Consider the following 24,648-nt stretch of genomic DNA (forward strand, 5'->3'; position numbering starts at 1 on the left):
GGGAGCCAAAAACGGTATTGGTGCAAGTATCCAAAAATTTCAACAAATGTCTTGGTATAGACTCCACTATCAATTGACGAGACAGCTCTTACAGGCATTGCGCCACGGTTCCCGTAGGGGGCCGGGCCAGGCAGAGCGTTGTGGAAGCTCTCACTGCGATAAACTCAAACATATGTTGAATTCTGATGCCAGATTTAGGTGGGAACAGGACGACGTTTTAATGCATACAAGCAGGCAGGGGTTTTATCGAGAGTGATCTGGTCAAGGATTTAAGGTAAATATTATCTAAAATAGCACCATGCATGCACTTTAAAATGTGTAAAACATGAAATGAATGGAAAACATTAGCGTAACTAGCTTGAAATATTTACATTTTAACCAAGAATCTAGACTGTTTTACGTTCATATGTATAGAAATTCCGGGATTTACGCAGTTATTTATGAGAATTTTCAACTTAAAAAGCTCTTTGTTTTGTGATGGCCACCATGTTGGATTTTGTATCCATACACAAAAGCGTAACTTTACATAATATTCCGGTAATTTTCATCCAACTGCTCATTTTTCGCGAAAATTTCTGCGCCCATACAAATTTTTTTTTTTTTTTTTAGCTTTTACGTGTTTTATTTTATGTAGCATTTCAATCTAAAACCGGCAAGGGCCAAATAGCCGGCAAGACGTGCTGAGGCAATAGTGACATCGGAATTCGACTTAAATAAATTGTGATTCTATAGACAAGTTTCTGAGGTACTTCCGCCTTACTTCCTTATGTCTGCTCGCAACTTCCGTTTTAGAATTTCTCCATCCAAATCAACAGTGGAGCTGGAGTAATATTACTCATCAAAATCCCTTAAAAAAGACAATTTGAAAATACCGCATCCATCTGCCATCATCACAACAGCGGAGGACAACATGTTCATTAAGGCAGATGTGGAATCAAGCTCGTGCCACCACAAAGACTGTGTTTTTGTAGCCACTTTGCAGCTGTGTTAGGAAGGTATGTTCTTCCTATCCCTGCATTTTCATGTGTCCGGTGCTCAAAAAATACTAAAGCTAAAATCTTGCGCATGACACGTCTTGTTGCCTTTAATATTGTTATTATGATGATTGTAATTATGTTGATCTTTAATATTATTTACTACAACTACTGTATGTGCTGCTAGCCTGTTGCTAATCAGTACGTGTAGATGGCACAATTATTCAACGCATAAATGCAAGTGTTAGAAATTTTTGGTTCGTTTAATTACAGGTGGAAAACGCTGCTAGGGAAGGGAAGACAAGTTGATGTGCCTCAGATCAACACTTAATGGACGTTAATGGACATATTTCAAGATTACGTGCATTTTACACGGGGGCGACCGAGAGGCTGGGACAGAAGGTGGCTCGCCTCGCGGCGGACCGTTAGCTCGGTCCGAGATCCAACTACAAGCTTTTTAACTGCAGCAACTTTAAGAAACGCTATTGGAGCTGGAATTACCGAGGACAGTGGTAGAAAGCCCGTCTGGAGGCCGTAATGTCGGGTAAAAGTCTGGCGAGACTCCGGAGCTCAGCTGATATCACATTCTTGTATGCTATTTTTCTAATAATTTTATAAATTGTGATTTATTGACTTGTTTTGCACATGCACCAATCGTTTTAAATAAAACAAGAAATGGAATCATGCTGTCCAAATGTTTTTTTTCGATCAATATTTGTAATAAAAAAGAATGACATACTATTTTTGTTTATATGTACTTACCTTGTAGTATTTCCTTGTAACAACCAAATCTGTGTCAGCCCTTCTGCATTTGACAAATGTAATATAATTTGTAATTTCACCTCATTTTGGTCACTCAAGTGGTCGGTGTATGAATCTATACCTCACATAAACACAGGCTGACAGGTTGTTATAATTTTGTCAACGAATGATCAACGAAGTGATAAGAACAATCATACAATCTCATCTACGTCTCATCTACGTCGTGCTGAATCCATTTAGATTCCGTTGGTTCCTCTGGCTTAATTTTGCAGTTTTAACTTTGTCAACACACTGCTTACTTCAACCGCAATTCATATTGTTCTTTCTAAACCGGAAGTTTGGAGCAGACATTTTCCAAGATGGCCCCGCCCATATTTCGCACAGGAAACTTGTCTATATAGAAAATGCAAATTTTGCTTTTGTTGAGTGTAATTAAGATGATTCTGAATGCTTTCCTCAAGTATTAAGTTTCTGATGTGAAAATTGAGTGATTTATTAGCTGTTGAAAACGTATGTCAAAATTTCACAAAATTAAATTAAAAAAAAGTATTGTAAGTAACTATTTTGGGCAAAAACGTATATGATATGTTAAATATTAATAATGATCCTGAAAATCTTTGAGATTATCTCTGCATTTGGTGATTTTCGTACATCTAGCGTAAAATCTGAGAATTTTATAGCCATTTTATGTTTCATCATACTTATATATAAAAAAAAAAAATTTTAAAAATCAGTGATCCCTCGCTATTTCGTGCTTCAAAACTTCGCGCCCTCAGTCCGTCGTGGATTTTTTTTCAATTAAGAAAAGCAAAAAAAATACAGATGTGCTGTCCCGAGCCAATCACATAGTCTCAACGCTCGCTTCCTCCTTCCCTCCCTTTCACTGCTGTTTGTTCGTCAGAGAGCGAACTGGTGTTGCTTATTAAAGTAAACAATGATTGACAGACGGTTAAGCTTTGGTCTGGCCAGAGATTCAACCTTCAAAGGGCCGCATGCGTCAATCATCGCTGAACTTAGTTGCTGTGGCTGCTGGAGCAGATTTGAGTGGACACTCAATGAAGCATTTAATAAAGACAAGCATTTTTTAAAATGGATTGGGAGTCTGCTTTTTTGCTTGTTTACAAATAATTCTGTGTGACAGTAAAATGTTTAAAACTTATCATAATTATTCTATTTAAAGTGCTTAAAAAACATTTATTAAAAAATATATCAATTTATTATAATTTTTTTTTTCTTGGGGGAAAAGGAAAAAAAAAAAAAAAACGTCTTATATGTATCTCTTTCCAATGATAGACCTAAAAAATACATTGAATAAAAAAAAATGTTTTTTTTTTGTAGGGGAGCGCTACTTTGCGGTTTTTCACTGGTCCTCATTAACCGTGAAAAAACGAGGGATCACTATAATCGGGATTTTATTAGGGAACGACTTTGAATTTTTTTTTTAACTTTGAATTTTTTGATGATGCTGCTCATAGAGACTCATATATGCCTAAGGGAGGTGCCTGTTTTGTTTTTAGGTTGCTGGTGACTCTGTTTTTGAAAATATTTGAATTTTAAGTTTTTCCAACTAGGCCCCCTATGGAACGGCCCCGCGCCCTGTTTCCCGTCAACTGATAGTGATGTCTATGCAAGCGCGTAGGTTTTGTCTCAAAATTGGTAGGGAAAATATAACAGCATAACCTGCTTGTACACTTTTTGCTGGGGATGGGATATTAATAAGACCCAGCAGATTGGGTGAACGACGGTCAGGGCTACATTTTTCACAAATATGAACCTAATTAATTGATACGATGAATCAAAGGTGCTCATTACATCGATCACAAGCGACCAGTCGATCGCAATGCTAGTGTGGGTAGCTCGCTCCCCCCGAAAAAAACATTTGTTTTTAAATGTACATAGTTAATTATGATTGTGTTGTGTGAGCAACATATGAGGTTATGCAGCACCCCTCAGCTGCATTCAGCATTCAGCATTGAGCTGCATTCAGCTCAACAGCTTTTTGCTCACGTTTTTCTAGTTCTATAGTTTCCAACAGAGTTTACTACATTTCTCACAGTTTAATTCACGTTATGAGTAGAAAACGCTGGACACTTCTCTCTAAGCAGCTTCCTACTCGGGTTTTGCAGGTTAGCAAGTTCACACTGTTTAATGTTATGCTAACTAATGCAAGTCGACCTTTCAGTAGCAAAATTAGTGGTGTTTTTCTCACCTACACAACATTGGCGTATTTTAAAATTACTAACAGTGGCTGCTGCTGGCCGAAAAAAACTTCTAACATCCCTTTGTTCGAATGCGGCGGAGGCGGCAGCATGTTGTCGACATGTATTTCTGTCGGGGCTGTGTGTGTGTGTGCCAGGGGTGGGCCAAGTCATCAGCCTATCAAATGTGTGTTTGAGGGGGGGAAAATGGACCGGCACATTCAGCAAGTGAAATGGGGTAAATGTAAGTTTGAACACAATGAAAATAATTCACTTAATAATGGTAGGGTTAGTTCTATCCTTACAACATATGGGAAGACAATCTAAACGACATATATAACAAAACTCAGGGCCGGCCCAGGCCATTTGGGGGCCCTAAGCAAAATAATGCAAAGGGGCCCATATTAAAGCCCACCATTTCGTCACAGTGTACTGTGAAACCCATACATGTAATCCAACCCATACGTCCATATTTTGTATATTGATCAGATTTTGATGCACTGCATACTTCAAACTTCTCACCCCAAATGATTGTCAGTACTTACAGTAGATAGCGCCAAACCTTTTTCTAAAAGAGGAAAGAAAAGTTAAGGAAGAACTTTTATTTTTTTTAAGCTTGTAATCAAGTATCAAAACTCATAAAAGTCAAATAAAGCATACTGTAGTAAACAAAATAGAATATAAATTATACAATTGCCAGATTGGGGGCCCCCTAGTGGTCAGGGGCCCTAAGCAGCTGCATAGTCTGTGTATAGGCTGGGCCGGCCCTGACTAAACTCATTATGTAATGCATATAAGGTTGCTTAAAAGTTGGTGGGGACAATTTGAGCATCCTGAAAAGTTGCTAGTGTTATGTCCCTACCGTCCCTATGCAAACCTATGCCCTTGAGTCTATGGTCTTAGGAATTTTGAATATATCACTTTTTATCGACAGCGACCCTACTGAACCTGGGTGTGTTTGTGAGGCGCATCTTCCCATTGCATGTTTTTCCCTCCATCTCTAGCTATCCCTGTTTCAGACAGCTGTTGTGTTGAGGTTACATTACACCTTGTGGAGGGGCCTTCCTTTCATCTCTCCCAGCGGTTTTATGGTGCTGTGTGAATGTGCGAGGCTTTTTAATTAGGCTGTGCACCCAGACAGGCCCCAAGGCTGAGGCAGCGCCACTCTGTCTGAAGCCGGCTCACTCCCTCTCTCCCGCGTTCCCTTTTTTTCTCGGTCTGTCTATAGCGAGTCAAATACTCCAACCCTGAACGCTCGCTCTTCTTCTCTCCAGCTGTTTCGCAGCGCCATAAACATCTTGTGATGTCTTCCAGCAAAACAAACCTCTCTACTCTTTTGAGGACAACGCCGACTACGTCTATGATGTGATGTGGTCGCCCGTGCACCCCGCAATCTTCGCCTCGGTGGACGGCATGGGCCGCCTCGATCTGTGGAACCTCAACAACGACACGGAGGTGTGTGTCTTTTCCGTGACGGACGGTTGACTGAAGGTCACCGCGGGGGTGTTGTCTCGCTGTTGACGTGTGTCCCGAGGGCCCGTTGCTACGCCTCGACGTGAACCGCACAACCAAACACCCGAGCGCTCCCTGCCCTCGTCGCCCCGTGGGCGTTTCCCACAAGCTCTCGCTTTAAATCACGGTGGGTGACATCCACTCATCTCCCTCCCAACATTCCAACATGCCTGTGTACAACGTTCACGCAGCCAAAGCACTTCGACAAGTAGTTTCTTGGCATCAAGATGCCACGAGATGGAGGCAAAGTGGTAATTTTGTCTTAATGAAGCTCCTAAATTCAGTTCAACAAAGTTCCTTAGCTGCAAGACGGCACCGAAGTCCCCTCTGTTCGGTAATTCGGAACAGATTATTTAAACATATGGCGGAAAACACTCAGGTGACTTGAAGTTCCGCTCTGAGACCCCCAATTTGGCCAAATTTCAAAATTGTCCAATATGCATGTGTGATACATCATTTGAACGCTTAAAATCTCAATTTTTGGGGGGAAGAAAAATTTGGAACAGGAGGGCATTTCGGAAAAAAAAAAAATTGGTAACTTTACAATAAGGGTCCCTTAATTAACATTAGTTAATGCATTTTTAGACAATAACTAATGTTTAAGTAACATTACAATAATTAATATAATTGCTTATCTAACATGTATTAATATATTAATTAACATGAGTTAAAGCATTAGTTAATGCATTAGTTAATGCATAACTAGACAGTAACTAATGGTTTGGTAAAATAAAATTAAAAAATAGGCCTATATAGGGTTTAGGGTTAGGGTTTGTTAACTTAAGTATTTATAATTTCTTAGTTAGGGGACACATGTGCTACAATTTACAATAAGGGTCCAAAAAGCATTCAGTAATAGTTAATAAAGTCTAAGGGGGGGAACTTAAGCATTTATAATTTCTTAGTTAAGGGACACATGTGCTACACTTTACAATAAGGGTCCAAAAAACTCAGTTATGGTTAATTAAGGTTAAATAATACTTATGAGGTACGTCCACATGAAATAATACCATACTTAAGGTTAGGTTAGCAGCACCCAAGGACTCACAGAGCAATGTTTCTCATTTAAAATAACATATTCACTAATAAATATTAAACTATTAAACTACTACTATTAAACAATTAATAACTATTTATTAATGCACTAATGTAAATGTGAATTAATGTTATGTATTATATATATTATATATTATACCCTGTACTTAAGTATGGTATTATTTCACGTGAATGTACCTCATAAGTATTACTTAACCTTAATTAACCATTACTAAATATTTTTTGGACCCATATTGTAAAGTCTAGCACATGTGTCCCCCAACTATGAAATTATAAATGCTCAAGTATTGTCATGTTACTTAAACACTAGATATTTTCTTAAAATGCATTAACTAATGCATTAACTAATGTTAATTAATATATTACTAAATGTTATAATTAAATGTTAGATAAGGGATTAAATTATTTTTTTGTCATGTTACTTAAAACATTAGTTTTTGTCTAAAAATGCGTTAACTAATGTTAATTAAGGGACCCTTATTGAAAAGTGTTACCATTTTTTTTTAAACACCAACACCCTAACTGGAGGCAAAAGCATGAGAGAGCATAATTAAAGACGCCACAATTTTAACGAGATATTATCACGTACTTGCCTCTTTTCGATTCAAAAACTCCATGTAGCATGTATCCCCGAGTGTCAAGACACAGCTGCGAATGGCCACAGCCGGATTTTTGGGGGGATTTTATGGGCTAGACATGGTAATATAACAAGGGCGCGATGCAAAAATCGCAGACATCAAGGAGTGGTTTAGATTTTCTTTTGCATACATTTACCCTTTTATATATTTTTTTCCCCCAATTTTCTTTGTTCGGATCATTTATTTATCATCTAAAATATTGGGGAAAATGCGATTGTAACAAAAAAATAAATAAAAAAATACAATTAAGTGATAGTTATGTGGTAGATATCCGTGACTTATTTACAGACACATTTTTTATTGTGACGAAATTTGTTTACAAGTTTACTATATACGAGTGAATAATTAAAAAAAAAATTTTTTTTTTTGAAAACTAAATATTAGACATCAATTAACGATTCTAAGCTAAAAATGACAGACATTTCGATGAATAAATATAATTACTTACCTTATTTTGATGGCTCGGTTGAAACAAAAGCGCTTGCGCAACGTCTGAAAACGGGGGTTTCCAGGGTAAAACAGACAAATTAAAAATAGTTCGGGGGCTTAACGCGCCATGAATCTGCTATGGCAGCATATCGACATACAGTATTGTTCTATCAAACGCAATAGTTCTTTTGGCTTAAAATACAGCAGTTTATTTTAAAGAGGGGTGCAAGAGCAGAAACTGCTTTATCTGTCTTGTCTGTGTTTTCCGCCATATATAGGTGTTTATTCATAAATCTTTTTGAAAACATAAAGAAAACATAGTTAAAGCTTCCAAGTTCAAATGGATTAGACGTTTATCGTTGTCAATAGAACTATCATAAGATCATTCAGTCTGAGCCTTCTAAGTTAAAAAAAAATTGGACGTCAATTGCTGTCAGTGGCAGCCAGTGAGTCTAAAGCAATGATACTAAAAGAAATATATATGATATTTTCTAAATGATGAATGAACTCTTACCATTGGCTTTCATTTGTAGAATATTGATTTTTATCACGATTCAAACTCGATGTACACCTTGAGATATAATTTGAAGTCCTAAAATCATACGCACAAATGTAAAATGTGCCATTTCCTAGGGTTAGGGTTAGGGTTTTTAAGTCTTCAAAATCCACATTATGAATTTGCAGATAGCATGTCAAAGGATTTCCAGGCTATTTTAAACCTTAAGTGAATCGGAACAAAAATTGCACTCGTTTCAAGTTCTAAAGAAGAAAAACATCCTTTGTCCCTGTGCTATGGATTACGCAGCTAAAAGCAATGATAAAAGAGTCTTCTGCTCTCTTGGTTACCATAGTAACAACCCACACAATCTACTCAACAAGTCTCTAGGTGCATGTGCTTCTTCATGTCACACATCCTCTTTTTCAACTACTCCTAAATCAAAAAATAGCCTCACCCGATTATCGATTTCTATGATTTCATCACGATTGCTCGGCGTTTTCCTGCACAAGGCGCACAGATGACTGTTTTCCCATGCTTCCCTCAATGGGGGCCTTTTCTCTGACAGCGGAAGAGTTCATTACAAGCGGCCTAACTCGCCTAACAATGTGCTTTATGAGAAACATTTGCTCTCACGCACACAGATGTACAAAAAGTACACGCACAAAGACACACAGTCTAATAGCAACAGACTTCCATTGTTAGCATCATATTAAAAACACACAGTCATAACAACATTAACGGAGAAGTGCCGAGCGCCTGGTTCTCATTTCCAGCAGATATTCACACACGCACATACTTACACACATTTATATACAGTCAATTGAAAGTGCTCTGTTCTGATCCGGTCGGGCGGAGCTGTGGACTCATGCGGGCTAATGGCAGCCAGTCTGTGGTTAGCGCCGCTTTAAATACTCAGAAGCAGAAGCAGCAGCTCAGTGTGCGAGGCGTCATCGTGCCAAGGCCAATGTCTCCACTTGTGACATGTGTCAGACTTGCCTGCCACATGTCACTAACACTTTATATGGAAAGACTTCAGATCTTTTCCAAGTATTTGACTCATTCTTGCCCATTGACAATGATAGACACCCAATCTATTTGGACTGGGAGTCCAAATAAATTGGGTGTCCATCCCCATCAATGGCAGCTCAAGAGTTGAAACACCAGCAAGTTACTACAGGCATGAGAGTTGGACCTACCAAATTCTGTGTGAGTCTATTACAGCGAGCTCTTCCCAGCTAAATAAATTGGGTGTCTATCTCCGTCAAAGGCAGCTCATGAGTTGAAACTTCACCAGCAAGGTACTACAGGCATGAGAGTTGGACCTACCAATTTCTGTGTTAGTCAATCACTGTCAACTCTTCCCAGCTAAATAAATTTGGCCTATGCCTCTGTCCAAGGTAGCCCTTTTAATTTTCGTCTTAATCTGAGTCTTTTGGATGATAATACTCATTAGTCTTAGTCATATTTTAGTCATTTCAAAATGTGCTTTTCTTCGTCTAGTTTTTGTTGCCGTTCACTGTTTGTCTAAAAAATACAAAAGTTTTAGTCCAAAAATAAATACATAAAGGTTTCCAACAATTTTGAATGAACATTGACAGACGAGCACATATTGTAGCGTCAATAAGTACAACGCCAACTTGGTGATAATACACACTCAGCAGTAAAGCAGCACATAATGGGAGCTCGCTATTATTATTAGCCTAATACTAATGTGAATGCTATGCTAATGCTATGAGTTACATTTAGTTTGTGTGATTATAACTCAGCACAGACCTTTAAAGGCTAAAGCAACATTGCATATTCTCTCCTGCTGAGATAAGGAATCATATCTTACCATGTGTGTTTTAAAACAAGCAAGCCTGGAGAGGACACTGGTGAATTGTGGGAAGGGGGGGCACAACACATCACATGAGTGACACAACCAGACACTGCTACCAGTGTTGTTTTCGTCAGTGATGACGATAAATAAAATATTTCATCAACAAACACAATTTTTTTTCCACAATGACGAGACGATAACGAGCTAAAAACGTGTTTTGCGAGATTAAAACATAAAGAGATGAATGCCAGTTTTCGTCCAACAATGCGCTAGTTTCCGTCATATGTTCATTTTTTTAATACATGTTCTATACATTTTATGTGTAGTTGGCCTGCATCGTAGCATTGTCTGGTTGTGTCACTCATAACATATTGCGCCCCCCCCCCCCCCCCCCCCCCCCAAACTCACCAGTGTGTCGTTTTCAGTCTCTGTGCAGGCTTGCACACACTGTAAGAATTGTTTTCTTGGCCAGAGAGACTATGTTGCTTTAGCGTTTAAAGGTCTGTGCTGACTGATCATCACACTCTAAATGTAACTTGTAGCGTTAGCATAGCATTCACGTTAGCATTAGGCTAATGCTTATTAGAGCGCCCATAATATATTGTTTTCCTGCTGTGTCTGTGTTGTCACCAAGTTGGCGTCGTACTTATTGACGCTACAATATGCGCTCATCATCACACACTAAATGTAACTCCTAGCGTTAGCATAGCAATCACTCTAGGACTAGGCTAATGCTAATGGCGACCGTCCTCTAAACTCTCTTACAACTTTTTTTTAACATACAGTTTGTGGTGTCCAGGTATCTGTAATAAAATTGAAAATAATGTACTGTTTTCTTGCTGAGTGTGTATACAATCCCAACCTTGTAGACGCTACAATATGTGCTTGTCTGTTAATGTTCATTCGACGTATTTGGAAACCTTTTCTTTATTTTTGGAGTAAAATTTATTTTAATTTTACAGACGAAAAAAAATTTAGTAAATGTTGACTAAATCTAGACGAAATTAGTCTTGAGTTTTAGTCAACAAAAACTACTGTAGATGAAGACAAATATATATTGCAGAGGTGTGCAAAATTTCCGATTCTTAGATTATTCGCGATTCGGCCGTGGAAGATTCGAGAACGATTCACAAACATCCAAATTCCGACTATTGAAATATGCCAAGTAAAGCGGAAGTACAACACACTCAGCGCGCCGCGCGGTCAATGAGCAACGGAGCGAGAGTAGCTAAACATCATGCTTCTCATTACCCGGCCCCTCGGGTAATGCCAATGCTCAACTCACGGCTCTAGTGAGTCCAGGAGTGGGTCGTAACGCGTTATATTTACTCAGTGACATTTACTTGAGTATTTTTTTCTAGAAAAATGTAATTCTTAGCATAGTTTTACCACACAATACTTTTTACTTTTACTTGAGAAGGTTTGTGAAGAAACACTACTCTTACTCCACTACTTTGGCCTACACTAGTCGTTACATTTTTCGTCTTCATTGTACATATTGACTTTATTATTGCCAGAGATGCCAACAGTGGCAGTCTCAGTTTCACTAATGAGACGTTGAAATAACCACATGACTCCATTATACCAATCAGAGTTAACAATGTTTTTTTCTCCACTAGAGGGTACTCGCGCTCTTTGTTTCATATTGTTGTTCTGGTTTGAATTGGAGGATTTTTTTGGTCATAATAGGTTATAATAATAATATAGTATAGTAATAATTAGAGGCGTGCGAAATTTCCAATTCTTAGATTATTCGCGATTCGGCCGTGGAAGATTCGAGAATGATTCACAAACTTTCAAATTCCGATTATTGAATTATACCAGGTAAAGCGGAAGTAAAACACAGTCAGTGCGGTCTTTGGGACGCAATGATGAATGGACCGAGAGTAAATATCATGTTCAACTCATGCCGCTAGATTAAAAAAAAAAAACAATCATACCTGACTGCGGCTGACAGCCGCTACAAACCGATTGCTAGTTGCTACAAACAAACGGTTACAGTAGATATTATATATATGTAGAACTAGATGCAAAATGACAGTAGACGGCGGTGTTAGAACATGTATTATTGAACAGAGATGCGAAATGACGGACTTGCCGGCGTTAGTAAACAGCCGCCATCTTAAAGCAGTACACTTCTCTAGAAGGCTCTGTTGTAGCGAATCTAATTAACTTTTTATCTAAAATACTCCTAAATCGGCAAACTCTTGTCTTGAATCTATCTTTAAATGATGAAACCGTTTTAAAACTTTGACATGTCAAAAGTAGAAAGAAGGGAAATGATGGAATAACGGGAGCAATTTTAACAACTGTAACGGTTGATTCACAACAATAAATTAATTGAATGTAGTTAAAAGCTGCTGATACAGAATGGGAACTGGAGTATTTTATTTACTGTTATTTTTGTATATTTGTTTACTGTTATATGTTAACTTGATACTGAAATAGTAGTTTGGTTTAGCCTGAGAGGATTTTTGAACAATTTTGGAACTAATGTACAAAACATTAAAAAAAAAAAAAAGGAGGGGGGTGCATCAATAATCGTTTTATAATCGAATCAGAGCCTCTGAATCATAATCGTAATCAAATCGTTAGGTGCCCAAAGATTCCCAGCTCTAGTAATAATAACAACACTTTATATCAATCAAATTGTGCTGAGGAAAAAAATGACCATGATTTAAAAAACCAAACATTGTAAGCAGTTAATCACAATGTTACTCATTACTTGAGTATTATTTCCAACAAACAATTTTTTTTTTTTTCTTACTTGTACTTGAATAATTTTTTTATGACTATTTTTACTCGAGTAAAATTATTTAGAAGCAACGCTACTCTTACTGTGCATTTTTTTGGCTACCCTACCCACTTCTGGTCAATTCATCAGCCAATTAAATGTGCGTTTGGGGGGGGGGGGGGGGGGGGGGCATTCAGCAAATGAAAAGGACATAATGGGAAAAAAAATCAGTTACTAATGGTAGGGTGTGTTCTATCTTTACAGCATGTGGGAACACAAAGCAAATTACCTATATCACTGAACTCGTATAATGCAAATAAGGTTGCTTAAAAGTTGGTGGGGACAATTTGAGCATCCTAAAAACTTGGTAGTGTTATGTCCATACCGTCCCGATGCAACCCTTGGTATTGTCCAAAAGACGAAAAATAAAAGGCCTGCCAAAAACAACACTGACTGCTACGATGCATGCTAACTGCACAAAAAAATGGTAAACATTGTGAACATGTCACGGAAACTATGGCCCACTTCTTGTTCTCGGCTCGTCAGACGAAAACTGACATTCATCTCATTATGTATTAGTCTCCCAAGGCACATTTTTAGCTTTGTATCGTATATTATATTATTATATTTTATTATTATAAAAAAAATTGTTCATCAACGCAACAACACCGCAGCCAGTGACTTAAAACCTTCACCAACGAGCCACTACAGACACGATACTATGTAGTGCTGCAACGATTAATCGATTAACTCGAGTATTCGATTAGAAAAAAATTGTCAAATTAAATTTTGTTGCCTCGAGTATTTGTTTAATTAAAGTGACATTGTAATGGTGTAGTTGTGGTTTGAAAGTGTTTGCATTTAGTTTTATTGATTTGGGTGGATACACTGCCTCAATTCACATGGCTGAATCCAGGTGTTCCCTGTTAAAACCAACATAAGCAAAATTTTGTTTGAGCTAATGTTTTTTTAGGGCTGTCAAATGATTAAAATTTTTAATCGAGTTAATTACAGCTTCAAAATTAATTAATCGTAATTAATCGCAATTCAAACCATCTATAAAATATGCCATATTTTTCTGTAAATTATTGTTGGAATGGAAAGACACAAGACGGATATATACATTCAACATAGGGTACATAAGTACTGTATTAGTTTATTATAACAATAAATCAACATTAACATTATTAACATTCTCTTAAAGCGTTCCATGGATAGAAAGACTTGTGGTTCTTAAAAGATAAATGTTAGTACAAGTTATTGTGATTTTATATTAACCCCTCTTAATGTTTTCGTTTTAATATTTTAAAATTTTCAATCAAAATAAACTAATAGCTCGTGGTGCTGAAAGCCATAACATCAGTTGGACCCAAGCGCCAGCAGAGGGCGCCAAACACAAAAAAACAAGTAATAAGCGGACATTACACTCTGCTGTCATTTTAATCTGTTTGAGCGGAGCATGTGCGTTAATTGCGTCAAATATTTTCACTTAATTAATTAAGAAAATAATTACCGCCCGTTAACGTGATAGTTTTGACAGCCCTAGTTTTTTTTAATGCATTCGTAATTTAGTTTATAGGCAGGGGTGCACATAATTTTTTTGCCCAGGTTCTCAGAGGAGGACCTGGAGATGTGACTTGGTCCTCATTGAGCTTGAGAGCCGACCCGCCTGATGCGATAAATTTATGACAAGCTTTACTTAGAGCCAATTAACTTTAATTAATTATATTAACAATTAATGCTTGATTAACATCAACTGGCACAACAAAATTGCCATTACTTTGAAGTGAAATGTAAAGAAATAAGAAGCACCAATTCAAAATAAAGGGCATTATGCGGCTCCCACATTAACTCCAAGCCTTTTTAAAAGTGGGATATCCTCCTCATAAGACCTCATTGAACGTGCATGTTTAGCTTTGTAAAATGCGAGCAAAAACACGTTTGTCAGTGCATGTCGCTGTTCATTACCTTTATTCCGCTACTTGTCCATAGGGCGAGTGGGGTCCTGTTTGACATCGATAGTTTGCTTAATTGCCACATGCTCTCTGTTTTTTTCGTGCTTTTCAAAGTTTGGATGGCTGAAATTCTTTGACCCTACATAAAATGCGCTGCTCTTATCGGCGACATTGGGATTCTCACGGCACATTTTGTACCGCATTTCCGTGCGAGCATCATTTGCTTCTAGCCATGGTACCTTCTGTAGCCACTTTTCAGCAAAAGTCCTTTTTTTCGGTAGCTCCGGTGACGTCTCTGTCTGTCTTTTGACGGGGGTGGGGGAACACGGAAGTAATTTAGTGATGGCCAAATGAAGCCTCATGAAGCAATGAAGCTTTGCAGCCAATTGGATTGCACATGTAGCAAAGCTTCATGGTGCTTCATTTACCCTATGGCGCCATCAAGTGGTCTAGAAGCCCAAGAGGTCAACATTGTTAAGAATTCAATGGCTATTTGCTTAAGACAAAGATATGAATGTGCTTGTGTTAGTAATTTAGTATGTGAACAAAATACAACAAGTGCTAAGGGTAATTTGTTATTCATTTTTATTTAGAAATAATAGCTTTCCCACAGTGGCTGGCTTTAAACAGTTTCTTTTTTTTGGGAAAATATTTCACCAGCTTTAGAAAATATTCTTTCACAAGGCACAGATGAAGCTGGGGTGCAGAGAAATGTGAGTGCCAGTTTATATAAATTTGGGTAGGTATTCTTTTGTGCCTCCCAGTACACTAATGGATTGTTCATTCTGTTGATGTTTGGTTCAGATAGGTACACACACACACTCACATTTATATTAAAGTAGTTTTTCTCCCTTACCTTATTGAAAGCAATCAAATCAAAATGTTCCCATACAGGGGAGGATCTCTCTTTTTGCGCAGATTCCATCGCAAGCAAAGGACAAGGCTCGAAAAAAGATTGCACTGGTTGCACTGTTGCGCACAGATGTAACAAGTACAGGACCCCGAAATCCACAAAATGTGAGATAACAGGCGATCGCCATTGCGTTTTGCAACCAATTTATACTGTAGTGTGTCCTGTTTTTGCAATGTGCGCCAAACGTTGGATCACTTCCGAAGCACTCACGAGATTCAGCCGGCCGCCGGCAAGGCTTCCCACGTCATCATTTCCGGGTTTTGCCGAAATGAAGCGCGCCTCGCTACAAGCTTCGTGGAAACCCCCCTCCCATTACTCGACACAAGCTTCGGAACCTCGGCTCATTTCGTCCCATCACTAAAGTAATTACTCAGTGTGGCCTGCCTCTTCAAAATGAGAAGTTATTTTCTCGTGTCCGCCGCAAATACAGTGGTCAGCCATCGGTACGCAAAAACGTATGGAAGCCGTTGAGGGCCAGCGCATTTGTCTACGTCCAGTACGCATGCACGCATGCGGACCACTTATGTGCACCCCTGTTTATAGGTATATTTAGCCAATTTTTGTGGGAAAATGTGCCTGAACCATTCGTTAAGAGCATTGTAAAAAAATTAGCATTTTATAGCATTTAAACTAGCGGGCTTTTGCGATGTAAGTTAGCCAATTGTTCTTTTGTTTTACATAGATCCTCATTTATTTATTTTTAATACCATTTGAGGCTCAGCTCAGGTAATTTAATTTTTCATGTTCCTTATCCGATTACTCGATTATTCGAACTAATGGTTTATCGAATAATCGACGACTAAAATAATCGATGGCTGCAGCCCTAATACTATGTCAAATTAACGTATGCAAAATGTCTCTCTGGCAGGTACCGACAGCCAGCGTGACGATCGAAGGCGCGTCGGCGCTCAACAGAGTGCGGTGGTCATCCGGAGGGAAAGAAGTGGCCGTGGGTGACTCGGAAGGCCGAGTGTGGGTCTACGATACTGGAGAGGTACTTAACACGAGATTAATCTCATATTTATGCTTCAATTTGTATCTCACAACACACGACTAAACAAAAATGTCACCCAAAAAATGTCATAAAAAGTGGTACAGACATACTAAGTTTGCCAAAGGCTGTATAAATTGAAACTTTTCACTTCCAATGATGATGATAGACAATCATGTGGCATCCAATAATCCTTTGGCTGTGAATGGAAATGAGTTTATCACTAGTAGACGTCCGATCCATTTGAAGTGGGAGGGTGGCAGCGAATGAACGAACGTTCATTCGCTGCCACCCTCCCACTTCAAATGCATCGGACGTCTAGCGCCGTCAATGTCAGCCAAAGAGTTAATAACACGCGATGATGCCAACCTTTGGTGAGCGACAAAGTGGTAAATTGCATACATGTAACTTCACGAGGCTTTTACAGACTCTGCTGTCCACGCTGGACGAACTAAAAATATCAAGTGCTTTATACTACAGTAAAAAACCTCCACAAACACCGCAATGGATCATTTTCCGTCTTTTGGGCCAGCGTGTTTACCCAAATGTCACAAGCGTTATGGATGCTTGTGTTTGATCCCCTTTCTCCGTCTTTTTCTTCATGTCCTTGTAAAGTGGCCACCACGTGACTGAACACGGTACAGTGGTAACCTTGACACCAAAGCTTTATATTTACATCAGACATATTTTGGCTTCCCAAGTAGCAGCATAATGACTAACATGAAAATAAAGTTGTGTCGTAGGCACAATGTAGACGAAATACTCTGAGATGTACCGTAGTTTTTGGACTATAAGCGGCTACCTTTTTCCGCCTGCTTTGGACTCAGTTACGGTTGTATGAAAAAGTATCTGAAACATTTGGAATTTCTCAGATTTCTGTATAAAATCACCACCAAATGTGATCTTTGTCAAAATCACACAGATGTAAAAACAGTGTCTGCTTTAACTAAAACCACCCAAACATTTATAGGTTTTCACATTTTAATGAGGACAGCATGCATACAATGACAGAAGGGGGGAAAAAAGAGTAAGTGAACCCTTTGCCTAAGGCAGTGCTTCTCAATTATTTTCTATTATGCCCCCCACAGGAAGACGTAAACGTGCCGCCCCCCCCAACTCTCTGCCGCTACTTTTAATTTACTATATTATCATTTGTATTTAAAATTCTTATTATTACAAGTACACCTCTGCATGCTCAACTTACAATAAAGTAAAAAAAAAAAAATACATACTGTAAAACTTACACTCAAGATACATTTTTTGAGCGTTTGATACTGAAAATTAAAATCTAATGAAAATCAATAAATAATAATGAATTCAAATTGATTAGCAACATTAACTCATCAGGATAATATGCCAAACAATTTGACCCAAAACCCCAAAATGAATAGAACAAAAACGACAGTGTCATTGGATGGAGGGACAGTTTTTATTTTAGTTGCAGGCAGTATCAGCTCCTTTATTATGGTGTGGGTTTTTTTGCATTGAGGAACCAGGTATGCCACGTTAAATGATGCTGACAATGCTTGCTGGTTTACTTTTTTAACACTGACTAAGCGGAAGGATTATTGGCAATATTCTGCACGTTTTCGCTGAAAAAAAATATTCCTGCTGTCCGCTGCGAACATTTTTGGAAAAAGTAAACAGACTGGTCTTTCCTTGTCTCCCACTGTACTAAAAGTCAAAGCCAAATGTTACATACACTTGATCATATTTCCTTGTCTTACCTTGTCATATCTCCGGTGCTCTTTGCTGTGTGCTCTTGTTTGGTTCAAAAAAATACTGCGCACACGCTGAAAATGAGGGCGGCACTGCCACCCACTGAGTGGATGTGCAATTACACTTTATTCTAGTATGGCAAAAAAGTATGTTCCCCAAGGTCACATGCGCCACCCCCAGCATCGCTCTGCACCCCCCTGGGGGGACCCGCCCCACTATTTGAGAAGTACTGGCCTAAGGAGACTTAAATAGCAATTGCAACAAATTTTTACCAAACAATTTAAGTCAGGTGTGTGACCAATCACTTATGATGGTTTAAAACTGTCCTCACTATAACACATACACACACCTGGTAAGAATTGTCTTGATGAGAAGCATTGTCTTATGTGTATTATGGCTCGGTCAAAAGAGATGTCTAAAGACCTACGATCAAGGTTTCTTTGATTTGTATAAAGCTGGGAAAGGATACAAAACCATCTCTAAAAGTCTGGATGTTCATCAATCGACAGTCAGAGAAGTTGTCTACAAATAGAGTTTGGCACTGTTGCTTCTCTCCCAAGGAGTGCCTGTCCACCAAAGATGACGCCACGAGTTCAGCGCAGAATACTCAGAGGGGTTAAAAAAAAAAAAAAACCTAAAGTATCTGCCCAAAGACTTGCAGAAATCACTGGCACAGTCCAATATCTCTGTGCACACAACAACTATATGCAAAACTATGGCCAAGAATGGTGTTCATGGTACGACTCCACAGAGATTGCCTCTGCTTTAACTAAAACCACCCAAACATTTATAGGTTTTCATATTTTAATGAGGATAGCATGCATGCAATGACAGAAGGGGTAAAAATAAGTAAGTGAACCCTCTGCTTAAGGAGACTTAAAGAGCATACGACATTAGAAAAAAAGTCTTAAATAGCATTATTATGTGAATTAGAATAATATTTTGAGACAATTCGACTATATACAACAATTTAGCAAAGCGCAGATGACGAGAAATTAGTCTTTTAATCTGCCGGTTAGCCACGCCTACCATTATAGGGCTCTAGCGTCCCCAACAGGTGGATGACGTCAGCGGGAGACTGGGCTCATTGGTTTTACTATTCAGCCCATTGAGGGGGAATTATTCAGAACGAGGAAAACGCGACGAAGAGAGCTGCAAAATGTTATTGTTTCTGTCTCTTTACTTCAATATTTTTACAGGATATTCTTTTTATCCAAGTATTTTCCCCAATTGCTAAATAAATGGCATGGTCATGACAAATAACAGTCTTGTGCTAAATGAAATATGAAATAATAAAAATGCACTTATTCAGGACGACATTGCAAAATCACTCCATAATGGTCAAAACTATCGACTTCACCTTTACTGTTGCACCTCCTGAATGATATTTTATGACACCTAAATCGGACATATGTCACTTCCCTTCCCCGGCTTCGGAGAATGTAAACAAACCAAGAGGCGTGACAGCTAGCCGACATGCTAATCCGAACCGAGTGATGTTTCAAAGTCTTCGAAGCGGAAAATCACACATAACTAGCCCGGATTATTTGACATGACGACTGGGTTGTCGATTGTCTTCGCGGATCGGCAAACCGCCCAGCGGAGAGCAAGTTACAGTTCATTCCCCGGAGGAGGGCGGCTGCAGTTGTTGTGCAGCTAACGTGCAGCTAATGTGCACGACGAGAGCTTTTTACATGCCTATCAATGATCAAACGTAAGTAGTCCTTTATTTAAAGAAAGTTTGTAGTGTTTACTTTGTAATCGCTGTATTAATATTTGACATAATACAAAACAAGATGTTTACTCACTTCCTCGTAAGTCCAATAGTCCCACAGTAGTAGGGCTTGGCCAATATCCACGGTGAATGGGAACCTTTTGAAACTCCAAAAAGGCGCACACGCCTCTCCTTCATACATGCGTGATGTGAAAAATAAACGTATTAATCCGCAAAATCAGCTGAATCCTTAGTCCTCATACACAACAGTACAGCTGTTTAGTGAAGAGGACGCCTTCAACCGTACACGTCACAGCGCCCTCCTCCTCAATGCAAGACCGTAGTTGGAAGTCACTCATTTTCATGGCGTGGGATTAAAAAAAACTAAATAAATATAGCGATCGCTTTCACACACATCCAAGCGGTCCATATCATTCAGGAGCATAAAATACCTTGTGTCTTATGAAATAAACATGCTTTTTCGTTTCACATGCACTTTAAATAGCAATTGAAACCAATTTTTACCAAACAATTTAAGTCAGGTGTGTGCCCAATCACTTATGAGTGGTTTAAAGCTGTCCTCACTATAACATACAAACACCTGGTAAGAATTGTCTTGATGAGAACCATTGTCTTATGTGCATCATGGCTCGGTCAAAAGAACTGTCTGAAGACCTACGATCAAGGTTTCTTTGATTTGTATAAAGCTGGAAAAGGATACAAAACCATCTGTAAAAGTCCGGATGTTCATCAATCGACAGTCAGAGAAGTTGTCTACAAATAGAGAGAGTTTGGCACTGTTGCTTCTCTCCCAAGGAGTGGCCGTCCACCAAAGATGACGCCACGAGTTCAGCGCAGAATACTCCGAGAGGTAAAAAAGAACCCTAAAGTGTCTGCCCAAAGACTTGCGGAAATCATTGGCACAGTCCAATATCTCTGTGCACACATCAACTATATGTAAAACTATGGCCAAGAATGGTGTTCATGGTAGGACTCCACTGCTGTCAAAAAAACTCCAAAACATTCTTGCTCATTTAATGTTCGCAAAAAGGCATTTGGAGACTCCACAGAAGTTTTGGCAAAATATTTTTTGGACTGATGAAACCAAAGTTCAGTTGTTTGAGAGTAACACACTCAAGTAGATTTATATGATCAACATATTAAATTAACTCTATCATTTCCCTCTAGATGTCGGTGGCCCGTAACGACGAATGGAGCCGCTTTGCCCGCACGCTAATGGAGATCCGCGCCAACCGCGCAGATGGCGAGGAGGAGGGGCCTATGGAGCTGGCGTCATAGAACCTATCGGAACATCAGTGTGCTTTTCTCAAAGTCAAGTGTAGCATGTTCGTATCGGTTCCTCTCGTTGGTGTACGTCAGACTTTGCTATATTCCTATTCTGCTGGCGAATCTTCAAGTTCGGTGTGGCTAACGATAAAATTTAGCTATATGACGGGTGCCGTAAAAATCTAAAGCTGGGTCTATGGACTCGTTTACTGTTTACAAACGCCACCGTCACTTCACATTTTGCTTCTCGCATGCGGCATTCCGTACGTATCCCGGAGAGCGTATGATGTAATTTATTAGCGTTAGACGGATTGGGCGGAATGTTGCTCAGAAGAGACATTTGTACACTGAAAACTACTGGAATAAATACATAAGAAAGAATTTAATGCTCAGCCTTTGTCTATTTTAGCCATACATCTGCACTGCAGCTTTAAGAAAATGTGTTTCTCACATTGTGAAATCCAACCGATTAAATTCTGGGTCATTTGTTGGGTCACTTTGTGTGCTAAAATAATCTCAAATGTGACTGTTGTGAACAGGCATGTCATTCCAGAAAATGATGATAAGCAACTGCTTATGCCCAAGTGTCATAGAACTCATTTTTCAAGACAGCGCCATCTGCTGGATTTCGCGAACTACTCGCAAACGCAAAATTATCGACAAACAGTCCACTTGACTCCATTTAGTATGTGAAATGGCTGAAAACGTCTTAAAATGTACACCCACTTTTCCCATACGGGTGGACTGAACGCACAGGAGGAGTCCTGAGCCGACCCCGTTAGCGTCCCCGCGGAGCTGCAATCAAGAGTGTGCTCAATACGGGCAGACGTGTTTCAAAATGGATCGCTTATTTCAAATCAGACCTTCGCGAATAGAATCTCAAAATATATTCATGTGCGCATTGAGCCAAGGGTTGAATTATTCTTTTTAAGAAACGCGCGGTTAACCGTCGAGCCGGATGTCCGCGAGGTCGTTATTTCATCACTAGCCCTTTGTCGTCTTCCCTCGCAGACAATGGAATGTAATGAGAGCAATGCACACTGCCAAAGTGACTGGTGGACCAAGGGCAGTGATGATATTGCGCCCAAGCGCCCCCCAGCCACTTGTGCATGATTGGACTCAATCATCGACGGCGCCGTCATTACCATCAACTGGACCTTTTGAGACTTTTTGCTTTTTTAAAACGACCAAATGAGCTCTATTCAGAGCTCGACCACCTGCGCTCAGGCACCAAATCACTTGTTGTGCGGTCAAGATAACTCACAGATCAGCGCTTAACTCATGCATTGCCATTGACGGTGATAGGCATTCAAGAGGGGGGGACAGGAAAGACTAGGCTATAACAGGGAAGGTGAGTTCAACAGTTCATATTGATATTACTATTGTTGTGTGTTTAAGTTATTTAACATTCAGTCACTTACTGAATTTGATAAATCATTTAAATAAATAAGTTAGTTGTACTGAGTTAATTTTATCTACACTTATAGTCAAAATTGTCTTTTATCCCAGACAATAGTTATAGGTGGTATATAAATAACTGACATTTTTCGGCGAACACTTCCACCTTCATCAGAGAGCCACTGGTGCTGGTGTGGAAAAAGTAAAAACAGGACATGTACAACCCCCACACTGGTCCAGGACAGGTTAAAAACAAGAACAACACAACCCGTGGTGGGGAGGGAACAAACAAAACAACAACATAGAGATATGGTGACGTTGCCGTACGTGAGAGGAGCATGGATTGTATCCAAAGAGTCATGAAAAAATACAACATAAACCAACTGGTCAAACCACACGCAACACTCCGCCAGATATTGGTCCATCCAAAGGACAAAATCCACCCAGAAAACAAACATAACTCCATCTATGAAATTCCATGCAAATCATGCAATCAATCATACATCAGGGAGACAGGGGGGAACTTCACTACAAGAAAAACAGAACACAAGACGAAGTGTGAGAAGGAGACATCAATAAGACATACAAGGACAATGAAAGAACAAGCACAACAGGAACATCACAAGTCAGCCATCACCGATCACTGCAAAAGGGAAAACCACGTTATGAACTGGGAAAAGGCCAGAGTCATCCACACCGAAGAAAACAAACATCAGCGCTGGATCAGGGAGGCCATTGAGGTCCGCAAGCGGAGCCCCAGGACCATCAATAGGGACAAGGGGGCAAACACACTCTTTACTACCTGGAACAGCATCCTGGAAGAGTGAAAGGCCAGCAGAGTGCGTGACTCGCCTGTCAATCGGACAAGTGAGTCATGCCTTCATCCATCAGCTGATGAAGGTAGAATTGTTCGCCAAAACATGTCATGAATTTTAAACCACCGACAAGTATTGTCTGGGATATAAGAAAAATTCGACTAAAATAAGTAAGTTATTTAATAAATGTACTCTTTGGCTAACATTGGTAAAAGGCATCAGGGAGGGAGGACAGGTAAGACTAGGGTTTGGCAGCGGAGGATGAGTGTGCCATTTTAACAGATATTGCTGTTGTTGTGACTGTTAATAATGTATTTAATAAGTTATATTTTACGTTATTTGTTAAATCATTGTAATATAAATATTAGTGTCAAATATAATGTTGGCCGATAAAAGAATTTAAAAAATGATACTGGATAATATCAACATATTGATTTTTCATTATCGGTTTTGGACCAATATGCATGTTGCCCTTAAAGTGAATGTAGAAGCCTTCTGCCTTTGTACAAGTGCTGGTCACAGCTTAGCACAGCAGTTACGCTTCTTGACCATTGAATGTTTCCAAACTAAGATGCTTGGGATTTGTTATGTGAGCTGGCAATTTGCATTAATTGGACCAAAAACTTAAATGAACGATAAATGATTAAAAAAATAATGAATTATAAACTCATTAATTAGCCATGATATGTCAACGACTGCAAACATTGGTAACGGTTTGGTATCGGTATCAGATTTTTGGAGTTCGACAATATCGGTTATCGATCAAAAAGTAGGCATGTGCCGGTATGATATTCTGACGGTAAGATAACCTGAAGCCAAAATATCACGGTTTCACAGTATCACGGTATTGCAATTACAGCTCTAAAATGTGTTACTTTGAGATATCTGGGTTCAATTAAAAAAAAGTTTTTCCATTGAACAGGATTTAATTTTTCAAAACATATTAGCAAATTGGAACATAAGTATAATGTTAAGTCAAATTATAGCAAATTGGAACATAAGTATAATGTTAAGTCAAATTAAAAAATATATATATTCTAAATAAAATTAAAATAAATGCAGTCCTTTAGGTGGGCCTAAACCCACAGCCAAAGCTCAATATTACCATCATAACAAAAATAATTGAATTATTTTCCATAAAAAGCACTTGTGTATGACTCGTATCATGTTTACATTGTACACACGCTCTCTTTCTCAACCATGTTGCCAGATGGCAAAAAACACATGTTCTACCA

At 38.9% G+C, this 24,648-nt stretch overlaps 1 protein-coding gene across 2 annotated transcripts in view; it reads left to right on the forward strand.

Annotated features, from left to right (window-relative positions):
* The window catches only part of LOC130910417 (cytoplasmic dynein 1 intermediate chain 1), a 91,790-nt gene extending 70,192 nt beyond the window's left edge, over positions 1 to 21,598 (forward strand). For both annotated transcript variants that reach the window (XM_057827694.1, XM_057827693.1), the window contains exons 15-17: positions 5,249 to 5,389; positions 16,358 to 16,483; positions 21,102 to 21,598. In XM_057827694.1, the coding sequence (XP_057683677.1) occupies positions 5,249 to 5,389; positions 16,358 to 16,483; positions 21,102 to 21,212 (378 nt within the window). In that variant the 3' untranslated portion in view covers positions 21,213 to 21,598. The remainder of the gene's footprint in view (positions 1 to 5,248; positions 5,390 to 16,357; positions 16,484 to 21,101) is intronic.
* Positions 21,599 to 24,648: the final 3,050 nt, after the last annotated feature.

Source organism: Corythoichthys intestinalis, chromosome 22 (genome assembly GCF_030265065.1).
Source record: "Corythoichthys intestinalis isolate RoL2023-P3 chromosome 22, ASM3026506v1, whole genome shotgun sequence".
Lineage (NCBI taxonomy): Eukaryota > Metazoa > Chordata > Actinopteri > Syngnathiformes > Syngnathidae > Corythoichthys > Corythoichthys intestinalis.